This window comes from Barbus barbus (genome assembly GCF_936440315.1).
Source record: "Barbus barbus genome assembly, chromosome: 42".
Taxonomy (NCBI): Eukaryota; Metazoa; Chordata; class Actinopteri; order Cypriniformes; family Cyprinidae; genus Barbus; species Barbus barbus.
In genome coordinates this window covers 25014866-25035233 of record NC_136720.1, presented here as the reverse complement: position 1 = coordinate 25035233, position 20368 = coordinate 25014866, and the positions used below count along the sequence as shown (strand labels likewise).

Below are 20368 nucleotides of genomic sequence, written 5' to 3'. Positions count from 1 at the left end.
GGATATTAAGTAAAGATCATGTTCCGTGAAGATATTTTGTAAATATCCTACTGTAAATAAATCAAACTGTAAAGTTTTTTTTATTAGTAATATGCAATATTATTAGAATATTATCCGCTTTCCATTGATGAATAAATCTCAATTTCATTAAATTGACCCTTATGAATGCTTTTGTGGTTCAGGGTCACATCTAACGTGCACGAGCGCTCTGCTTCCTCGTGCACGCGCGCTTCTCTCCTGTTTATCGCCCCCTAAATGTTTTTTTCCCGTGATGCTCCGCGTGGTCGAGCAGCAAGATGGCGGACGCTCTGGATGAGTTTAAGAAGGAAACTGGATGCGTCCCGATCCTCCATCCTGAGGTAAAAAATACAGCCTTTATCCAGCTGCAGCACGGCAGCGATCCTAAACGAAGCCGGAGTGTTTTCAGGGCTAGTAAAAGCGTTATTTCTCCCGCTAAATTCTCACAGTGAAGGAGAGGGGCTAACGTTAAATCCCCCCCACTGCTGCGTAATAGCATTGCAGCTAACGCTAGCTTTTCACATTCATAGATTATATTTGTAGTAGTCGTTTTATCGCATGTCTAATCATATTTTAAGGCAGAGGTGTGTTTTAATTCCATATCGTGCAGTGACAAACGTGACATTAGTATATTTGTGGAGATATCCAGTGTTTTGTGCTGCGTTTGCATTTAAATAACACACCATTCACAATCATTTGCATTGATTTACCCTCAGATTTGAATATTGATTGTGCCATATTGTTTTATTAATAAGCCTTTAGTACACTATAGAAGTCTGTCGGAGTGCGTTTTGGTGAAACTGAGATTGACACATCTGTCTTATATTTATATTATATATTACAGCTCTTATATTTTCTCTAAATGTTATTACCAGGTGATTTACATGACATTGACAGTTGATGTAGGGAGGTTTGCATGAAACATGTAATTCTTGCAGACCTAGAGTTTTATATGTGCAATGGATGATGAATAAACAGGACACCTCTCTGAGGTTAATGACTAAATTATAACATGACACCTCAAAAATGCACACTTTTTCTTATTGCAGGCCCAGAGTTGAGCTCATTGCTGGTGTGTGTAGTGAGACAGCTTGCTCATATGAGACCTCATGCAGTAAATTATTCATGCCCAGGCAGACTGACCATAGAGCTGATCACACACATGTAGTTTGAGTGAATGGAAACGTCCTGTTGGACTGAAAGGAAGATCTCAGCAGACCTTTTATTGCAGTGTGTGTAGTCAACCAATGTTTTGTTTTAAATGACCAATGCTTATACTGATCTGCAGAGCAAGCATGGTGGCAAAGGCTGACTTAAAACAATTTAATAACAGTAGTGAATGCTTATATTACATAATATTTGCTCAAAATTAGCTGAAGACAATGTTATGACGTTTGTGTGATTGATTTCAAGGCTAGAACAGGAAACCATGAAAGAGATTGCATGTGGCCGTTGGAGATGAATAGTTCAGCTGTCCTCATAATTTGATTTGTGATGGATTATCAAGAGGTTATATTATAATATGGAGCATTTGTTCCAGTTGCTTTTTTGCTGATTGTGGAAAAAATGTGGGACATGAAGTAAAACCTAACGTACATTCATACTGGAAGCAGGATTAGTAAAGTTAAAACTAAGATTAAAATGTAAAATGTTAAGTTGATAAATGTAATTCAATTAAAACGTTACACTTGTTTTGCTTCAGATAGATATCAAGGAAGCATTTTTCATTTTGATGTAGTAAAAAGTAAATAAATAAACTGAAAAAAAATTAAATAATGAAAAGAAACCTAGACATGTTTAAAAAGAGATGGCAAAAATCGATTTAAAATATATGTAGTATATAGGTTTTAAAGAATAGTTTAAGTGTAAATAGTGTACAGTATCATTAATATATTAAAATAACAGATGTCTTGTTAGTGTTTTAAAAAATATATAAAAAATTATAAAATGACAGCAAAACTTTAATTAAAAGGAAAATAAAAAATAGAAAATATATTAATAAAATCTATTAAAAAACTATTATACTCATCTATTCTATATCTCGATGTTGAAAAAAAAAGCAATATATTGTAGTTGTATTGCAATGATACTAATGTTAGTTTTTTAAAAAAAAATGACAAAACCACACAACAAAATTACGAAAACTTTAAATAAAATTAAAATAGATTTCAAATTTCAAAATATTAATCCAAATGACAAAATATGACAAAAAACATTGATTGTGCTGCGAAAACCCCACCAGAGCAGAAGGAAACCCCTCTACTATGAAAGACGCAATCTGTGCATTTGTCTTTAGTTAATCAATGCTTTTAGCTAGAGGAAAGTCAACAGGATCTCGTTCCTTTCAGATGCTTTGGCCCTTTGTCACCTGGGTGGGTGGCTTTGGGGCCGCACAGTCATATAGCGAAGAGCCAGCCATCTGTTCTTTACCATCACCCATCAGATCAGACCTGAGGTTTTCTGCAAAGATGATGTTGTGACTTTTGACTGGTGCATCGATGAGATGCCCGTCCTGTTGGAGGAAATGCCACTGTTTGCGTGCAACAAATTTAGCTTTGTGGCATTGAATTTTTCTGCTGTATTTCTACGTAGTGACCTGTGGGTTTGATTTCTTTTGCACTTCTGCTTTTGTGGCTTTATATGTAAAAATAGACAAAGAAATGTGAAATCTGACTACAAATAATGAGTTTAGTCATGAAAAACATGGTTTATTCTGAGATAAAAATATTATATCTTTAATTTCGAGGTACTGTGTGATGCATATCTGTGGCATTGCATTGACAGTGTGAATATAATTTCTCGATGGCTGTTGACGCTCAGTCCAGACATGTCGTTACGGATGTTGACATGAACTAAAGATGTAAATGGCTAACGTAATTAACAGAAGCTGTTGATAAAGCACACGCTCTCCAGAGATGAATGCTTAATGTCTTCCTGTTTTAATAGGAAGCCAGTGTGTGTCACATGGTCCCACAGATGCTGTAACCGCTCGTTTCCTCACTGGCAGGAGGAACATTAGTATTGAATTAGACCAACTGCTCTGTCTGATCCCAGGCGCAAAACTATTGAATGAAACAATCAGACATCTTTATAAAGGCCTGCCGGTGATGCTGATTCTCTCTGCTGCTCATTTGATCAGTTCTGTTTGGCGGTCTGGACTGAAACGTCTTGCTCTTGTTTCTCTGATCGTTGAAATGGTGAAACGATTCAATTAGTGAAGTTAATATGAATGCATGTCTGAGGGGAACTTACTGTCTTTAGAAAAGTTTAGATGGTATTTTATCTTTTGACCTTGCCTCTGTATAATACATATTCATAAGAGCAGTCCCCCTGCTGGCAGAGACTGAATCTGCGTCGCATTCAGCTCGTCTGCCGGTTCTGTTATTATTCAGATATTTATGTATAGTTTTCAGAAAACTGAAGTCAGACCATTTTGTTTTCGCTTCAGATTTCGAAATTATACAATCTAATTTAGATTAAAAATGGCACGTTGCATGTATGCAGCATCTTTGTTTGGCTCATGATTAAAATGCAGAGGTTGCCTCTCATTTTAAATGGATAGAGCGCAGAAAAAGCCTTATTTTGTTTATATGAAGAGATTTCTTTTATGTATCTTATTTATTTATTTGATTTGGGGCTTGTTTTAAAATTTCTGTTTAGTTTTGTTATTTACATTATATTTAAATTTAGTTATTTAGCAGATGCTTTTATCCAAAGCGACTTACAAATGAGGACAATATAAGCCAGGGGCGCCCAACCCTGTTCCTGGCGATCGACTGTCCTGCAAAGTTCAGCTCCAACTCAACTAATTAAGGTCTTCAGGATCACGTGAAAATTAAAGGCAGGTGTGTTTGATTGGAGTTGGAGCTGAACTTTGCAGGACAGTCGATCGCCAGGAACAGGGTTGGGCGCCCCCTGATATAAGCGATCAAAACCAACAAAAGAGTGCTATATTAGTATATTATGATAGTGTTATATTTCAATTTCACAAAGAAATGTGCAGCATTTTGTCCAAGCAATAATAAAAGGATACATGTAATTTATAATCGTGAGTTGAGTGAATTGTTACATCCTTAGCATTTATGCTATGTGTATGACTTATGCATTTGGATTAAGTGCACATCTGCTAGCAGAGAGCTCCTCGGTTTATTCTACCCTGCTTTTATGCCACATTTAGCACCACGTTTTCTTAATGGAATACTAGCATACTGTAAACATACAGTATACGTTATAAATATGATATGAATAGTTGTTGATCGATATATCGGCCAATATTTTGCCAGTTTTTATTTTAAAAGTGGCGCGCTCCATCCAGTTGGCTAATATGTCATATTTATGTCATTTGTCACTGTACTGTATGTAAAATTAACATTACCTGGTGAAAATATGATTCTCAGTTTGCTAGTTTTTAATGTTTTCAGGAATACTAGTATTCAGTAGGCTACTTGTTAAATATGTATAATAAATATAATGTGAATTGCTGTTGACCGATATATATATATATATATATATATATATATATACACATACACACGTGTATATATAAATAAAATTAATAAATAAATACTGATTTTCTGGAAAACGTAATCACTAATAATCACAATTATTTTGCTCAAAAATAAGTTATTAATCATGATTGTTTTGATTTCAGATTAATTTTTTTACATTTAATTAGCAATATTGCACATTTGCACTTTCATGTAAGCACAGAGAAGGAAAATGTCAATTCATAAGCAGGATTTATTTGACTATGTAGTTTCTTGATTCATTATATTTATAATTTACATAAAAAAAACTATAATGAAAACTGGTAAAACCTTAAGAAGCGTCTCTCTGGAGCTAAAACAGTGAAATTCGTCATATAAATTACAAAAATTCTTACAATAAAATGATGTATTAAAGATTCATGTTTGGATATATCGCAAATATCACAGACGATTATGCTTAAATAATCGAGACAAGCAAAAATTGCGATCATGGTTGAAATATGATTAATCGCGCAGTTTTGATAAACATTTAGTTGCATCAAAGAGCAAGAAAATCCTGTTTTCCATGATATGGCGCCTTTAAAAGCCTCTTTCTGTGTGTGTGTGTGTGTGTGTGTGTGTGTGTTTGTTTTTAAGCTCGTCATCACCATGGAGACTGACCTTATGTATGACATGTTGAGTTTAGGATCCTCAGTGCCATTCATCACTCATCCGTCTATCTGATGGCTCTATAGAGATGAACTGACTGTGATTCTCTCCCACAGGAAATTAAACCCCAGAGTCACTATAACCATGACTACAGCGAGAGCGTCAGCCGCAAGAGCCACGTGGACGACTACAGCACTTGGGACATCGTCAAAGCCACCCAGTGAGTCCACACACACACACACACACACACACACACACACACCGGAACGTTACGACCATCACAAATATCCCACCCAGAAACTACTACAACTAGATGATGATCATGTCGTCAAAACCACATCAGATGAGCAACATGATTCTATAGTATCAGTGAACGCAAAAGACTTTCCATTTTTTTTACAGTTTTTTGTGTTTGCTGGCCAGTGTTAAATTTATTAACAAAAACTATAACCAAAAAAAAAAATTATTTTTTCCCATGACTAATAAAAACTCTGTATATCCAAAATTTCTCTATTTTGCCTTCAACATAAAAGAGGAAATAAAATATAGACCTCCAAGAGTGTTCATGTTTGAGGTTGCCAGATGTCAAAAGTTTAAATCCCCCATTATAGAGCCCTATGAAATCTTTAATTGTTTTTCAAAATTCTATTTTATTTTCTTTTCTGTTAAAATTTTTTGTTTTATCTCTTCTTTTACTTTTTTTTTTTACTTTTGAATTTTCTGGACTCTGTTTTAACGGTTACATTAAATTTTAGTAATCAGAAGTCATGTTTAATAATGAAAAATCATGAAACTTACACAACATAATAATTGATTAAAAATTTACCAAAAATGTCATTTTTAGGACCCTATGAAATGTTATATTTACCAAATTCTGTGTTTTGCATTAGAATTTTTCTGGATTCCATTTTAATGGTTTAATAAAATTTTAATAATTGAAAGAGCATGTCCAATTAATTCATAAAAATGTATCTATATAAACTTAATTAATTTATGCATTTATTTTACAATATGATTTTTTTATTCTGTGTATTTTAATTTTACTGGTAATCAAACGAAGGCTTAAACTTTCATTTAATTAATCTTTTAATCTTTAATCTTTTAGTGAAAATTAAATAAATTTTTATTTTTTGGCAAACGAAGTGCTACACAACCTTGTTTTATGATTGAGGTTGCAAATGCACTTTCACAATCTATGTGCCACAATACAAAGACTTTTATGTTTTGATAGAAAGACATGAATATAATTCAGAATTATTGGAATTAATTAGCTTTTGAGAGACAAGATTTCAATGTAGATTGTTTGTTTATATTTTTTGACTAAAACGAGATTAAAATTCCAGGACCTTTAGTCAACTGAAACCTGACAGGTTCACTAAATATGAAAACAAATCAAAAGGACATTTGACACATGGACTAAGACTAATTAAAAACATCTGACAAAGTGAACACCAATGTTGGCAAAATGGATAAAAGTTGCTGTTCAGGGATGTTTTATGGTGTAATTTGAGGTGTATTTGTGCTCAGGTACGGGATATTCGAGCGATGCCGTGAGCTGGTGGAAGCCGGATATGACGTGCGTCAGCCGGATAAAGAAAATGTCACACTTCTGCACTGGGGGGCAATCAACAACCGCATAGACCTGGTCAAGTAGGTCTCTCTCGTATTCATTTTATACATATTCTCCGCTCTCTCCTGGATTTTTTTCCCTCACGTTATTAAGACAGCACACACATGCGCTCACAGAGGAATGGATAGCGTTATTATTGAAATTCCCATTACGAGGCTTTGTGTGCATATCCTCTTCTTAATAAGCGCCTGCTCTGGCGCAGTCATTCATTTTACGCTGCTCTCTTTTGCAACTGTAAGATAAATCCTAGACCTTCCCTCGTTTCCTGAATGCTGTCTGTCGGTCCACTCTTTTTAGGTTCTACATATCTAAAGGTGCCATAGTCGACCAGCTGGGAGGAGATCTCAACTCTACACCACTGCACTGGGCTACAAGGTGTGTGTTTGAAATGAAATACCAGCATAATGCTTATTGCAGACCACCTAGTATATACTGTATACTGCTTGCTATTTAATTAATTAGTATGAACAAATGTGGTTCATGACCTCATAGAGTTAATTTGTGAAAGTATTTCAGATTTTTTAAAACTTTTTTCTGGTTTGTTCGTCAAATTTTCTGGTTTGTTCGTCTCACTGGAGATGGAAGGGTAGTTGAAATAAAGCTGAAATTAAATAAAAACTGAAAAACTTAAATGATGAAAAACTTAAAATTAGCTGAAATAAAATGTTTTAAGTTGAAGTACTCAAATTACACTAACTAAAGCTGAAACAATTTTAAGTAGAAATTAGTGCTGTCAAAGTAACGCGTCAACGCAAATGAATTTTAATGGCACTAATTTTATTACCGCGTGATTAACGCAGCGCAAATTTTCCCCATTTGTTTGACCCATGCCAAAGCCTGTAGTTGGAGAAATGGAGATACACAGTGTTGGCAACTTAGCGACTTTTTCCCCCCTCTTCAAAAAAGCACCTATCGACAAATCTTTAGGGTTTGCCCAAACCTTATTTAGTTTCTGAGACTCGCTGGTACTGCCGCGCGAGCGTGAGGTCTTGCTGTCCCAGCACATGCACACCCCTCTCTCTCTCTCTGTGTATCTGCTCTGTTCAGCGAGTGGCGGAGAGGAGCAGCACTTTCAGTTAAACACAGATATCATCTCATGAACACTCAACAATAAACGTGGATTCTGATTCATTCTGATATTATGTTGCTTCTCTAATTTTATATGCAAGTATAGCCGAAATCACAGCACAGCTATTGTCATTTATCTTATGTGTATTTGATGTAAATATTAGATAAACAAATCATCTAAAATAAAAAGTTGAAGTTGAATTACAAAAACTAAAACTGAAATACGTTTAAGTAAATTTTAAATAAAAAAGTAAAACTAATAAAATGGCAAACAAAACAGTAATTACTTAAACTAAAATTAAACCATCTTTAAGTAATTGAAGTTAAGCTGAAATTAAATGTAAATATTAGATGGAAAAACTTGCGAAACTTGTGAAAAAAGGAAACTTATCTGAAATAAAAAGTTTAAAGGTGTAATTTATAAAAATTAAAACTGAAATAACTAAATTAAAGCCAAATAGAAATATATAAAAACTTATAAAAATGACAATGCAAAACAATATTACTGCAACTTAAATTCAAATTAATAAATATTTAATTAAAATAAAGCTGAAATATAAATATTAGAAGGGCGGAAAAGAAAATTAGCTGAAATTTATTTTGTGTAAAATTGCAAAAACTAAATTATTAAATGAAATCTAAATAGAAATAAAAATGACAAACACAAAACAGAAATTACTAAAACTTCACCTAAAAATAAGATGAATTTAAAATGATTTTTTTAAGTAAAACAAATAAATACAATAATAGTACATACCTGTATATTATACTAAAACAGGGATCCTCAAATCTGGCCCAACAGATCCATTTTCCTGCAGAGTTTAGCTCTAAACCTAATCAAACTCACCTGAGGATGCTAATCAATGTCTGTAGGATCATTAGAAAATCACAGGTAGGTGAGTTTGATCAGGGTTGGAGCTAAACTCTGCAGCGCATTGGCTCTCCAGGGCAAGATTTAAGGAACCCTGTAGTAAAATAGTAGTGCATTACATTGTGGGATGCATTGTGCTCAGTTTGTGCGATGTGATGGGTTATCCAGTTATTCAGTGCATACAAAAATGTGCATAGTGTGCGCACTGCAAAAATTGTGCAAGTATGCCAGTACTGCATGAATGTAGTGTGTGTGTGATGTTTAATTAAAACTCTGCTCTCTCTCATTTAGACAGGGCCATCTCTCCATGGTGGTGCAGTTAATGAAGTACGGCGCTGATCCTTCTCTCATCGATGGCGAGGGATGCAGTTGTGTGCATCTGGCCACTCAGTTTGGACACACCTCCATTGTGGCGTATCTCATTGCCAAAGGACAGGTACACTTGTTTAACGCTTAGAAAACGCTCTGTCGGGTGCTGATCTCATCAAAACAAAAGCTGGCAGTCACAGCCAATCAAAATATTTTGATTGCGATTTTGAGCCAGTGAGATTTCACTGTGGGTGGAGCTACTCAGCCCTATCACTCAATACTGTTTATTAACATGCCAAAGAGTCGATTTATCATGCATTTTGTTGTTCTTATTCCATTTTCAGCCTGCAGGGGGCGTTTATGACATTTCCATCCATGGAGGTTTGACCTCTAGGAAAGATGATACTGCGTTTGATCCCTGTCTGATCTTTCTTTTAAGTCTTCTCTGTGTCATATTTTCCAGGATGTGGATATGATGGATCAGAATGGCATGACCCCTTTGATGTGGGCGGCTTATCGGATGCACAGGTGCGTGTGTTTTGTGAAAGGAAATTTATTCTTTTGCCGTTGCGAGATGTAAAGTTAATTAGATGGGATTTCTGCAGTGTTGACCCGACACGGCTGTTGCTGACGTTTAACGTGTCGGTGAATCTGGGTGATAAGTATCATAAGAACACGGCTCTGCACTGGGCGGTTCTGGCTGGAAACACTACCGTCATCAGCCTGCTGTTGGATGCCAATGCTAATGTCGACGCACAGAACATCAAGGTGAAGTCCTACACTAGCATACTGAAATCAAGAGTGTAGATTGGTGGTACTTTTTTAATTATTATTATCAGCATCGGCCAGAAAGTTTTCTTTTTGGCCACTAAGTGTTAAATGCAGAACTTTTATTTTGACACCATTCTGCTTCTCTATCCATTTAATGTCTTCTTTATATAACCGTTCTGTCTGATAATTGAGCAGCAAATGCTGTAAAACCTTTTTAAGTATTTTAATATTTAATAAATATTTAATGCCACAAAACCTCGCTAACTCCAGTTGTTACGGATACAAATGCTTTTTTGCTGTGTGCTGTATGTAAAATTAGTGAAAGTATGATTCCTAGTGCACACAGACTTAACAAATTACAGCGCGTACTTTCGGTTATAGTGTTTACTTCCTTTTATTTTGTATTTTTAAACTTCTTGATTTGGGAAAAATAGTATAATTGTATTACAGAATCAGAAGTTGCTATGCAAAGTATAAATCAGTCTATTTTACTTATTTATGAGCAATTATTTTAAATGAATTCATTTTCAAATTATTTCAGTAAATATGATTTAAAATTCAAATTAATTACATTGCAGTAATTATTAAATGTATGTTATATCTTTAAATTAAATAGTGTAATTTCTGCTTAATGGTATTGTAGTATTATTTATATACTATTGTAGTTTTTATAAATTTTTGTATTTTCTTATTTAATTTTAAATTGTTTATTTTTAATAATTTGGTTATATGCTTTTGTCGTGTATGATTTTTTAATATATATATATATATATTTCTAAATAGTTTTATTTTAGTTTTACCTTTTAGTTTTATTTCTAAAGGTAAAACTAAAATAAAACTATTTTTATTTTAGTAATTAAAAAACAACTTTAGTAATTTTAAAAGTTGAACTTAAACTTTTTAAATTTTTGTTTAATTTTTTATTTACTAGTTTCGTTTTATTTTGGCTTTATTTCAGTGAACACAAATGTATAATAGTTATAGATTTAATTAATGATGACTGGTGTACATGACATCTAATAATATTTGTTGGTTGCAGGGGGAGACACCACTGGATTTGGCCAAACAGAGGAAAAATGTGTGGATGATAAATCATCTGCAGGAGGCCAGACAAGCCAAAGGTTACGATAGTCCCTCGTACCTGAAACGTCTCAAAACGGACAAGGTAGAGCAACCGATCAATTACTATTAAGGAGAAATCACAATGTATTGTGTGCACTCTGACGTTTCTCTGTCCGTCTACAGGAGTTCAGGCAGAAGGTGATGTTGGGAACTCCGTTCCTGGTGATCTGGCTGGTGGGATTTATTGCCGATCTGGACATTGACTCCTGGCTCATCAAGGGTGCGATGTATGCAGCGGTGTGGCTCATCGTGCAGTTTCTGTCCAAGTACGACGCCGTATTACCCATCTGTGGTGCTACTCAGCCGTTTAATGCATTCTGATGTGAATGCGAAGCATCATCGCTAATATTTGATCTCTGCTTCTAGGGCTTTCTTCGATCACTCCATGCATAGTGCTCTTCCTCTGGGCATCTATCTGGCCACTAAGTTCTGGATGTACATCACCTGGTTTTATTGGTTCTGGAATGATATCCTTTTCAGTTGCTCCCTCAGTTTGATAAGAAACTGATGCAACTCAGTTAGGCTGATTCAACCCACTTAATCGGAATACTGTTTTTAGTTCTTCTGACAAAACATAATTTATCAGCAAAAGCAAATCCAGCATTTGCCTCAGTGATTCACATAAATAAAAATGATTTAATTCGCATAAAAGATGCCATTTATATGTTGGTTGACTCAGATGAACATGCGTATAAGAGCGCTGACAGCAGGAAACCAGGTCAGCCAAGAGCTAAAGAATTGTATATCTTCCTTTGAAAACGCCTTCTTTTTCTGTCTTTATTGTTTTCCCGGCATGAAACTTAAAACTGGGTTGCTGAAGTGACCCAATTTATATGGCAATATCTGACTTTTCAGTGTTGAAAGATCTGAAAATGATCTGGTAGAGAAGCTTTTTTGTTTAAATGTTCAGTTGGTGTGACGGACTTAATGAAAGGAACTGATGATAGAAATATGAAGTTTAGCAGTATGCTTCAGCATCTGAATTTTTCATCCATTCACACTTCATGAAAACAAAAAGAGATGAAAATATCCCTCTTTCACCCACGGTTTACTGACGCCAACTTGAGTGGGTTTTTCTGGAGATAAGTTGTTTTAAGTTGTGTTAAAGTGTAAAATTCTAGGCAGATGCATCATCTTCTAATATGCCTAATTTTCCACGAAAATTCTTATCAGGAGTGACTCGCACAATAATTTTAGTGAATTTGACACTTTAAGTGATATAGTGTGGGTGAGAGAAGGTCTGGGCGGCTTGACAGTATGTATTGTGCAATGGTAGAAATGTGTCAAATACTGGTAGATATGTCCATACGCTTATTGGTGCGGAGTGAAGCTTTACATTATTTACAGGAGAGAGAGACACAAAATGAGGTTTTGCAAAATAATAAATGCAATTAGGAACAGATTTGGAGAAATGTAGCATTCCATCACTTGTTCACCAGTGGATCCTCTGCAGTGAATGGGTGCCGTCAGAATAGGAGACCAAAAAGCTGATAAAAACATCACAATAATCCACAGTTAACATCTTGTGGATTCCTTGTGAATTATTGAGATGTTTTTATCAGCTGTTTTGACTCTTATTCTGACGGCACCCATTCACTGCAGAGGATCCATTGGTGAGCAAGTGATGGAATAATAAATGTTTCCAAATCTGTTCCTATAAACAAACAATATCATCTACATCTCGGATAGCCAGAGGGTCAGTACACTGTCAGTAGATTTACATTTTCGTAAGGGGTCTTTGTTATGAGTAATCTGATCCATCAATTTGTGCCCATCAATTTTATCAAGAAGTAATAATCAAATAAGATGGAGCACTTTCCATGTGTGATGTATTTATTTTTCTGGATTGTCCAACATTTGGCATTACTCATTTATAGTTATTCAATATATATAGACAGTTTTTTGTTGAATTTCCAGCAAAGATAACTATATTGTGCTATAAATGATGACTGTGATATATAATTACTTCTACTGTGATATAAGATTCTGTTCATGACGCCCACCATTAGGTGTGAGAGAAAGCAAGTGCAAACACAAGAAAGCCAAGTTCTTGTCTGGTAATGACAATGTTGCATTTCTGCGGTTATGGTGCTGTCAAACATTATTGGTAAAATAGGATTTCTTCCCAAAGCTGAAGCATTTTCTCATCTCCTGAGCAAACCGCTCAAGACATGACTCATGTCTGGATCTGCATCTCGAATGAAGCTGCTGAAATGTGGTTCGTGTGGCTGTAATTGGAGGTTGTGGAGTGATGTTTAGTGTGCACAGAACCGCCGTGTGTCCAGGTGCTTCAGGAATAGAAACAATGCGCTCAAACCCTGCAGCTGAAATCACTGAAATCAGACTGAGAGCTCTGGGTGGATCTGTTTCCCTCTCCCCTTTATCATCCAACAATAGAGCATCTCCTCTGAGGATTTAGCTTTTATTTTTTTTTCCCTGCTGTAATTGTTGCCTTTATGCAGCTCAGCGAAACCACCGACCCACTTACAGAAGAAACAGATTTTCTGCATTTGTCAATGTCTTTTTGGACATAGTTTGCCTCTGGTTGATGGAGACGCTCGTGTTACATCCAGATGTCAAAGCCACAAGTTAAACAGGAAATGTTACATTTTTTTAAAAATCATTGAAATGTGACAGCTCAATTTCCTCGGAACTTTCGGTCTCAATTCAAAAAGTAATTTGTCAAACTGTATGTTCTGTTTAAACGGGATGAGAGACGGTACATTTCACTAATTTACTAAATTAGTGAAGTTTCTTAGGACTATGAGTTTGCATGACTTAAGAGGATCACAGTTTGATTGACTACTAGCTCAGTTATTTTTTGTCGTAAGATTTGTGATTAAATCATTCTTTTAAATAGTTTTTTTTCACTAAATCAGTGGGTTTTAAACGATACATTCAAAACAGTCTGATTCAATTAATTGGTCCAAAAAAAGTATTAACCCTGTTGATTCTTTTGCTGTGCCATATTAAACATAACTTCCTTAACTCTCCACACATCTCCCTTTCGTCACCGTCCACCTGCCCTTCCTGCTCAACAGTCTGGCTCTCTTCTACAACTTTGGCAAGTCTTGGAAGTCCGACCCTGGTATCATCAAAGCATCCGAGGAGCAGAAGAAAAAGGTAAAATCTCAAACTGTTTATAAAATTTACTCTCAGGCCATCTGAGATGTAGATGAGTTTGTTTCTTCATCAGATTTGGAGAAATGAAGCATTCCATCACTTGTTCACCAATGGATCCTCTGCAGTGAATGGGTGCCGTCAGAATGAGAGTCCAAACAGCTGATAAAAGCATCACAATAATCCACACCGCTCCAGTCCAGCAATTAATGTCTTGTGAAGCCAAAAGATGCATGTTTATAATAAACAAATCCATCATGATGATGTTGCTTCTGGACAAAATACAAGTCCATAATCCATAATATTGCTTTCTCCAGTGAAAATGTTGTCTCGTCTGAATCAGGAGGGAAATATGCACTGATCAAGAACTGTTTACAAGCCAAAACAGTTCAAAATAAATACGTAGGTGGATTTTGATGTGAGGACAAAAGAGAATCAACTTATTGATGTATATTTTGGCCATTTGTTAAAATGTCTTGATAGATTTGTTTCTTAAAAACACTCAGCTTTTGGCTTCACAAGATGTTAACTGATGGACTGGAGTGGTGTGGATTATTGTGATGTTTTTATCAGCTGTTTGGACTCTCATTCTAACGGCACCCATTCACTGCAGAGGATCCATTGGTGAGCAAGCTACATTTCTCCAAATCTTCAAGTGGTATGATTCAGGGCTTTTTAACTTGTGCCAGTAAGCAACCATCCGGAACACTGATGCTTTATGCACAGGAAAGCACCACTCTGATTTTCTTCAGAAAATGTAAAAATGCTCTGCTGTTTTCTCTTCTACTCTCTTCAGACTATAGTTGAATTGGCAGAAACAGGCTGTCTGGATCTCAGCATATTCTGCAGCACCTGTTTGGTAATTATGACTCTCTTCCATTCTGCACACCGCTGCTTGAACACAGTCAGTTTTGGCAAGATGATAACTCAACAGTCTGATTTGCATTGCAATTTCCATTTAGGTGCCTGTGCATAAAACACTCACTTTAACGGCCTGTTCTCCACAGATACGGAAGCCAATCAGATCGAAACACTGCGCTGTTTGCAATCGATGCATCGCCAAGTTTGATCACCACTGCCCGTGGGTCGGCAACTGCGTAGGTGAGTTTTTCAGTCATATACCCACATTAAGTCCCACCAACCATCCGCCTCACATGCTTTCCACCTGACATTAACATGAAAAGTCAGAGATTGGCCAGGAAATTGTTCACTATTGTGAAGAAAGCCCATTTAGCATCCCATAATCCAAATCTTGGACTAATTTGAGCCAAAGGTAGATAGTTGAGGGAATGTAAAGCGGCAGATATGATTCATTCCTTTCATTTGTCTGTTTTTCTCCTCGTTGTGTGCGGACAGGAAGTGGAAACCACCGTTACTTTATGGGCTACTTGTTCTTCCTGTTGTGCATGATCTGTTGGATGATATACGGATGCATTTGCTGTAAGTACACCTGGGTTTGCATAGTTTTATACTATCAATGAGATGATAAATGCATGTAGATCAATTTCAGAAGAAAATAGTATTCATTTTTGTTACGCTCTACAATCAGGTTTCATTCGATAACATGAACAATACTTAAACAGCATTTAGATTCAACATTTACTAATTCATTATTAAAATCAAAGTTGTATCTGTTAACATTAATGTAGTTCATTCATAGTCCATGTTAGTTAATGCTTTAAAGGGATAGTTCACCCAAATATGAAAGTCTTGTCACCATTGTCTGAAGATATTTTGGAGAATGCGTGTAACCAGTTGACGGTAGCCATTGACTTCTATAGTATGGAAAAAAATACTATGGAAGTCAGTGGGTACCATCAGCTGTTTGGTTACCAACATTCTTCAAAATATCTTCTTTTATGTTAAACAGAAGAAATAAGCTCATACAGGTTTGGAATGACTTGATGGTGAGTAAATGATGTCAATTTGAATTTTTGGGTGAACTATCCCTTTAATTAATATTAACAAATGAGACCTTATTGTTACCTGATTTTTTTTTTGCATTAGTAGCATACGTATGTATAATATTGATGAAGTGAACGTGATTGTGGTCTGTTTCTGCAGACTGGAGGATTCACTGTGCTACCAGCTACACTAAAGACGGCTTTTGGATCTACATCACCCAGATCGCCACCTGCTCGCCGTGGATGTTCTGGATGTTTATCAACAGTGTGTTTCACTTGATGTGGGTCGCTGTACTCATCATGTGCCAGCTCTACCAGGTAAGACACACTCAATCCAGATCTGTTACAAAAGCAAGAAAGCTGCCTTTGTTAGGTCTTGAGAATCCGTTTTAGTCTGCATGTTAACCTGTAGAAATTGAATCGGCTCACTAGGGTTTGGAACAGTTTTTGTGGTTTGATGTGAATCTTTGATGTGTCCTCCATAGATCGCTGTTCTGGGCATCACTACAAACGAGCGCATGAACGCCAGAAGATATAAGCACTTTAAAGTTACAGCCACGTCCATCGAGAGCCCTTTCAAGTGAGTCCTTAAAACTCATTTCAGGTTGAGCTGGGAGCAGCTTATCTATACGGCACTGAACATAGAGGAGGATGGTTTGTTTGTCAAGTGACCGTGACCTTAAATATATTTTATAGAGGCATGCTTTATATATCAATACAGTCTGTAGAATATAATCTATATACACTTACTGTTTGAAAATATACCTACTAGTGCTTGTTTAGATGCCATAATTTATAGAAAGATACAATTCGATTAAGCGAATTACCTCTAATGAATGTTTTAATTCAAAAAGTCCCCCATTATGATAATGCTAATATCTATAGAAAAAGGGTATAGAAAAAATAACACTGTTTCAGATAATAAGTTTACATTAATAATACATTTAAATACTAAGATTACTTAAGTTTTAGTTCATTTTATATTATATTGAGTAAAACAATTAAAACTATTCAAATATTGGAACAAATGACTAATAAAAATTTCAAAATGAATAATGCACAAAAAATACATTTAACCAAAACATTATAAAGAAATGCTGTTCAAAACAACTAAAAGCTAATGAGCAAAATAGTAATAACACTTTCAGATAATAAGTTGAACTACTAAAATTATTAACTAAAAACAAACTAAAATGGGGGGGGAAAAAACTATTTAGAATTATTTGAATAATAAGTAATAAAAATGACAACCTCCTAACAAAATGACTGAAACTGAAATTGCTAAACTGAACGGTTTAGTCAGAACTATGACAGAATGAGTTGTTTTTAAGTTGCTCCCCTAACATTGCTCCTCTGTTTTCAGTCACGGCTGTATGAGGAACCTCATAGATTTCTTCGAGCTGCGCTGCTGCGGTCTGCTGCGGCCCGTGGTGGTAGACTGGACTTCCCAGCACACAATAGAGTACGACCAGACGTCCGGCTCAGGATACCAGCTGGTGTAGCACGGTGAAGGGGCGACAAAGCGTGAGAGAAGACGGAGCGAAAGGGAGAAGAGGGGAGAGGTTTTCTTGAAGTGCTGCTCAACCGGGACCATCTCCTTCACCAAGACTGCAAACCTCACCCAGTCAGGATAACGCATGCTGTCATTGGTTACCGTCACCAACTCCACCCGCCCACTGCACCAGAGATGCAGGAAGAGGAGGAGTTTAAAGACAGAGGCGGATCCTCGATTGGTCAGCAGAGACGTTTGTGTTTTGTTTCGCACATCGACTGCTTTTCGTTTTAACCTTGGTTTTCTTCCTGTGACCCCTTTTTTGTTGCTTTTAAAGTGATATCGGATCTTCGTCGTGCGCAAGTCCTGGTTCAACCTGGAACTCTGTGTAGGAATGAGAATTAGCATAGCAAAAGCATCAGGCGATAATAGCGTTTGTGGTTTTAAGGAATTGTTCTGGCCAAAATTAGACTTTTATTAGTATTTATTCATCCTCATGTCGCATCAGAACCATGTGACTGACTGTCTTACGTGGAACACAAAAAGAGATATTTAGCAGAATGTTCAGGCTGCTCTTTTCCATACGAGTAGAAAGTAATACGCATGTTTGGAACGACATGATGATTAGTAAATAACGGTAGGTGAACGATTCCTTTAAGCTGCCTTGATTCGTCTGATCATGACTCAGATCAAAACAGGCATCCTATTGACACGCATTCATACGACTAGAGAGATGCCCTGTTTAAATAATGTGACTTAACATATTTATTTGAACCTATTAATGTAGTATTTTTCGAAGAGTTATTATGGTATCATGAGGTCATTTTACATGTCTTCATTTGGGTTTTTATATTTGCAGCATGTTTAATAGTTTAGGTGGGGTGAACCCTACGAAACGTGTCAAGAAGATGAAGCCGGGTCATATTTCACCCAAAAATCAAAGAGAAAAAAAATATTGGATTATATTTTGTTTAGAGAAAATGAAGCCTGTTTTTGCATTTTATTGTGGTTTTCATGAAAATTAAATACATTTTCTCCATAATTCTCATTACCATTCATGCACAAAAACCTCCTCATTACTGTATTTAAATATCAAAGTATTTATATTATACTGCCTTTAAATTATGCTATTTTTTAAATCATTGTATTATAGCCATTGTTTAATGCAAAATAAAAAAATACTATATTGCAATGAGAATTACAACAAAACCGCATTATGGTAATGAGCATTGGGAAAGAGAAATGTGCTGAATTTACATCAATATAACGTTACAATAATGCAGAACATATATATCCACATATGCACACACTTATGTTTTGTTCACATTTTAGGTTGAAATGTGACCTGGACACGTTCTTGATGCATTTATGAGATTAATCCAGGTTCCCTCTGCATTTACAAGAAATAACACGCTCGTATGTGAACCTCTATATTTATCTATGAGTAGAGTAGTTTAGAAAGTGCATACATTTAAAGTTGAAATGCTGTTGAATAGCCATTAAGTGGACCTGATAGCTGTATGAACTTAAAGATGCCGTTTAACACGCCAGAGGGGCTCCTTCTGTCTTATACATTTTTTTATTTCTTTTTTTTTGTGTGGCAGCGACATTATTCGTCTGCCTACAATGCACTGATCTATATCTTCGTTTTGTTCGTCGTTATTGAAGCAAGCTCGTTTCCCCAGTGTCGCCGAGGGATCTTCATGTTTACGTAAAAAGAGGAAGCTCCTCCCCCTTTTGCTCTCCCCATTTCCTCTTCCTGTTGGTGTGGCAGCAGCTGACAGGATGAACTGATGTAAAGAATGTGCATCTGTACATAAATGAACTAGATTCATTATTCTGTGAGTGACTTTCGTTTTTTTTTTTTTTTTTCGTCTGTGTTAGTTGAAGCTGCTCCTAATTTTTTTAATCTTACCAAAAAGCGAAAAAACAAAAAAATTGACTATCAAAGTGTATGACTGTAGCTTTTAGTGGCGTCTGGCACTGCTGTGTATAGACCTTTGACCTTGCAAGTCTCCACTGCATGTGTAAAGCCTGGACATAGTGATCACCCTGTCATCCGAAAGACGCCCCCCGTCTGTAAATAGTGAATGTTCAGTATTTGCAACCGGGTTTTTTTATTTTTTATTTATTCTTTTCTGTTTGTTTTTACATTTTAAACCCGATGTGTGTATCGTTCTTGCGTGTCCCTCATGCTCTGCGACCAATCGGAGCTCTGCAGATGTATTATATCTGAATGTCCCATTCTCGTTGATTAATATTCAGGCTAAAGGGTTTCTTTTGTATGTTTCATTGCTGGGTTTGTTGTACCACTGGATGTACAAACTGTAAATGCCAGAGAAGGAGACGTGAGCAGACGCGGTCGATGGGCCCTGTGCTGTAATTTTGGGATTAGGCACAGTGACGGTCATTCATTCATACATGTGACACTGTTTTTAGAGAATATATTCACTCTGTTGTTCCTCTGCCTTTACGGTTTGGCCGGCTGTTTTCCCACCATGTGAAAAGCACATGCTCATCTCCAGTGCCTCAGCTGAGATCAGGACGTCACCCTACTCTGCTTCAGATGTAACTTATTGGGCATGGTTCAATTTTAATGGCTTTATTAATAAAACTTTCGAAGGTGAAAGGCCTGTGCGTTAGTTTTCAATATCACCACACGGCAGAAGCAAAGTGCACAAACACGGGTTTATTTTACATGTAACATGTTTGTTTCCTAAATGTAGATGCTCGTACAATGACTACTGTTTGAAACATTAACGCCAGTAGAGGGTTCAAAAAGGAATATTCTGCATAAAGAAAATTAACCTAATTTTTTAGGACCATTATTTGAATGATAGCATTTCCCCAAATTCTAATTACTAATTTAAAATTTATTTTAAAATGTTTTACATTATGGTACTTATAATTGGGAAATTGGACTCAAAA

At 36.0% G+C, this 20368-nt stretch overlaps 1 protein-coding gene across 1 annotated transcript; it reads left to right on the top strand.

Annotated features, from left to right (window-relative positions):
• The first annotated feature begins 228 nt into the window (after nucleotides 1-228).
• Nucleotides 229-20066, top strand: LOC306861744 (palmitoyltransferase ZDHHC17-like). Its single transcript, XM_079404179.1, has 17 exons — nucleotides 229-359; nucleotides 5270-5373; nucleotides 6681-6803; nucleotides 7081-7158; nucleotides 9014-9158; nucleotides 9495-9559; nucleotides 9637-9799; nucleotides 10842-10967; nucleotides 11048-11190; nucleotides 11291-11391; nucleotides 13923-14047; nucleotides 14841-14903; nucleotides 15052-15145; nucleotides 15401-15484; nucleotides 16109-16266; nucleotides 16434-16528; nucleotides 17312-20066. Exons 1-17 carry the CDS (start codon nucleotides 297-299, stop codon nucleotides 17448-17450), a joined length of 1869 nt encoding a protein of 622 aa, XP_079260305.1. The 5' UTR covers nucleotides 229-296; the 3' UTR covers nucleotides 17451-20066.
• Nucleotides 20067-20368: the final 302 nt, after the last annotated feature.

Excerpts from the sequence above, each read along its gene's own strand:
- LOC306861744 (XM_079404179.1), top strand. The coding sequence starts at position 297 with ATGGCGGACGCTCTGGATGAGTTTAAGAAGGAAACTGGATGCGTCCCG. Across the intron at positions 360-5,269 it reads TCCCGATCCTCCATCCTGAG|GAAATTAAACCCCAGAGTCA; the intron begins GTAAAAAATACA and ends TCTCTCCCACAG. Across the intron at positions 10,968-11,047 it reads AACGTCTCAAAACGGACAAG|GAGTTCAGGCAGAAGGTGAT; the intron begins GTAGAGCAACCG and ends GTCCGTCTACAG.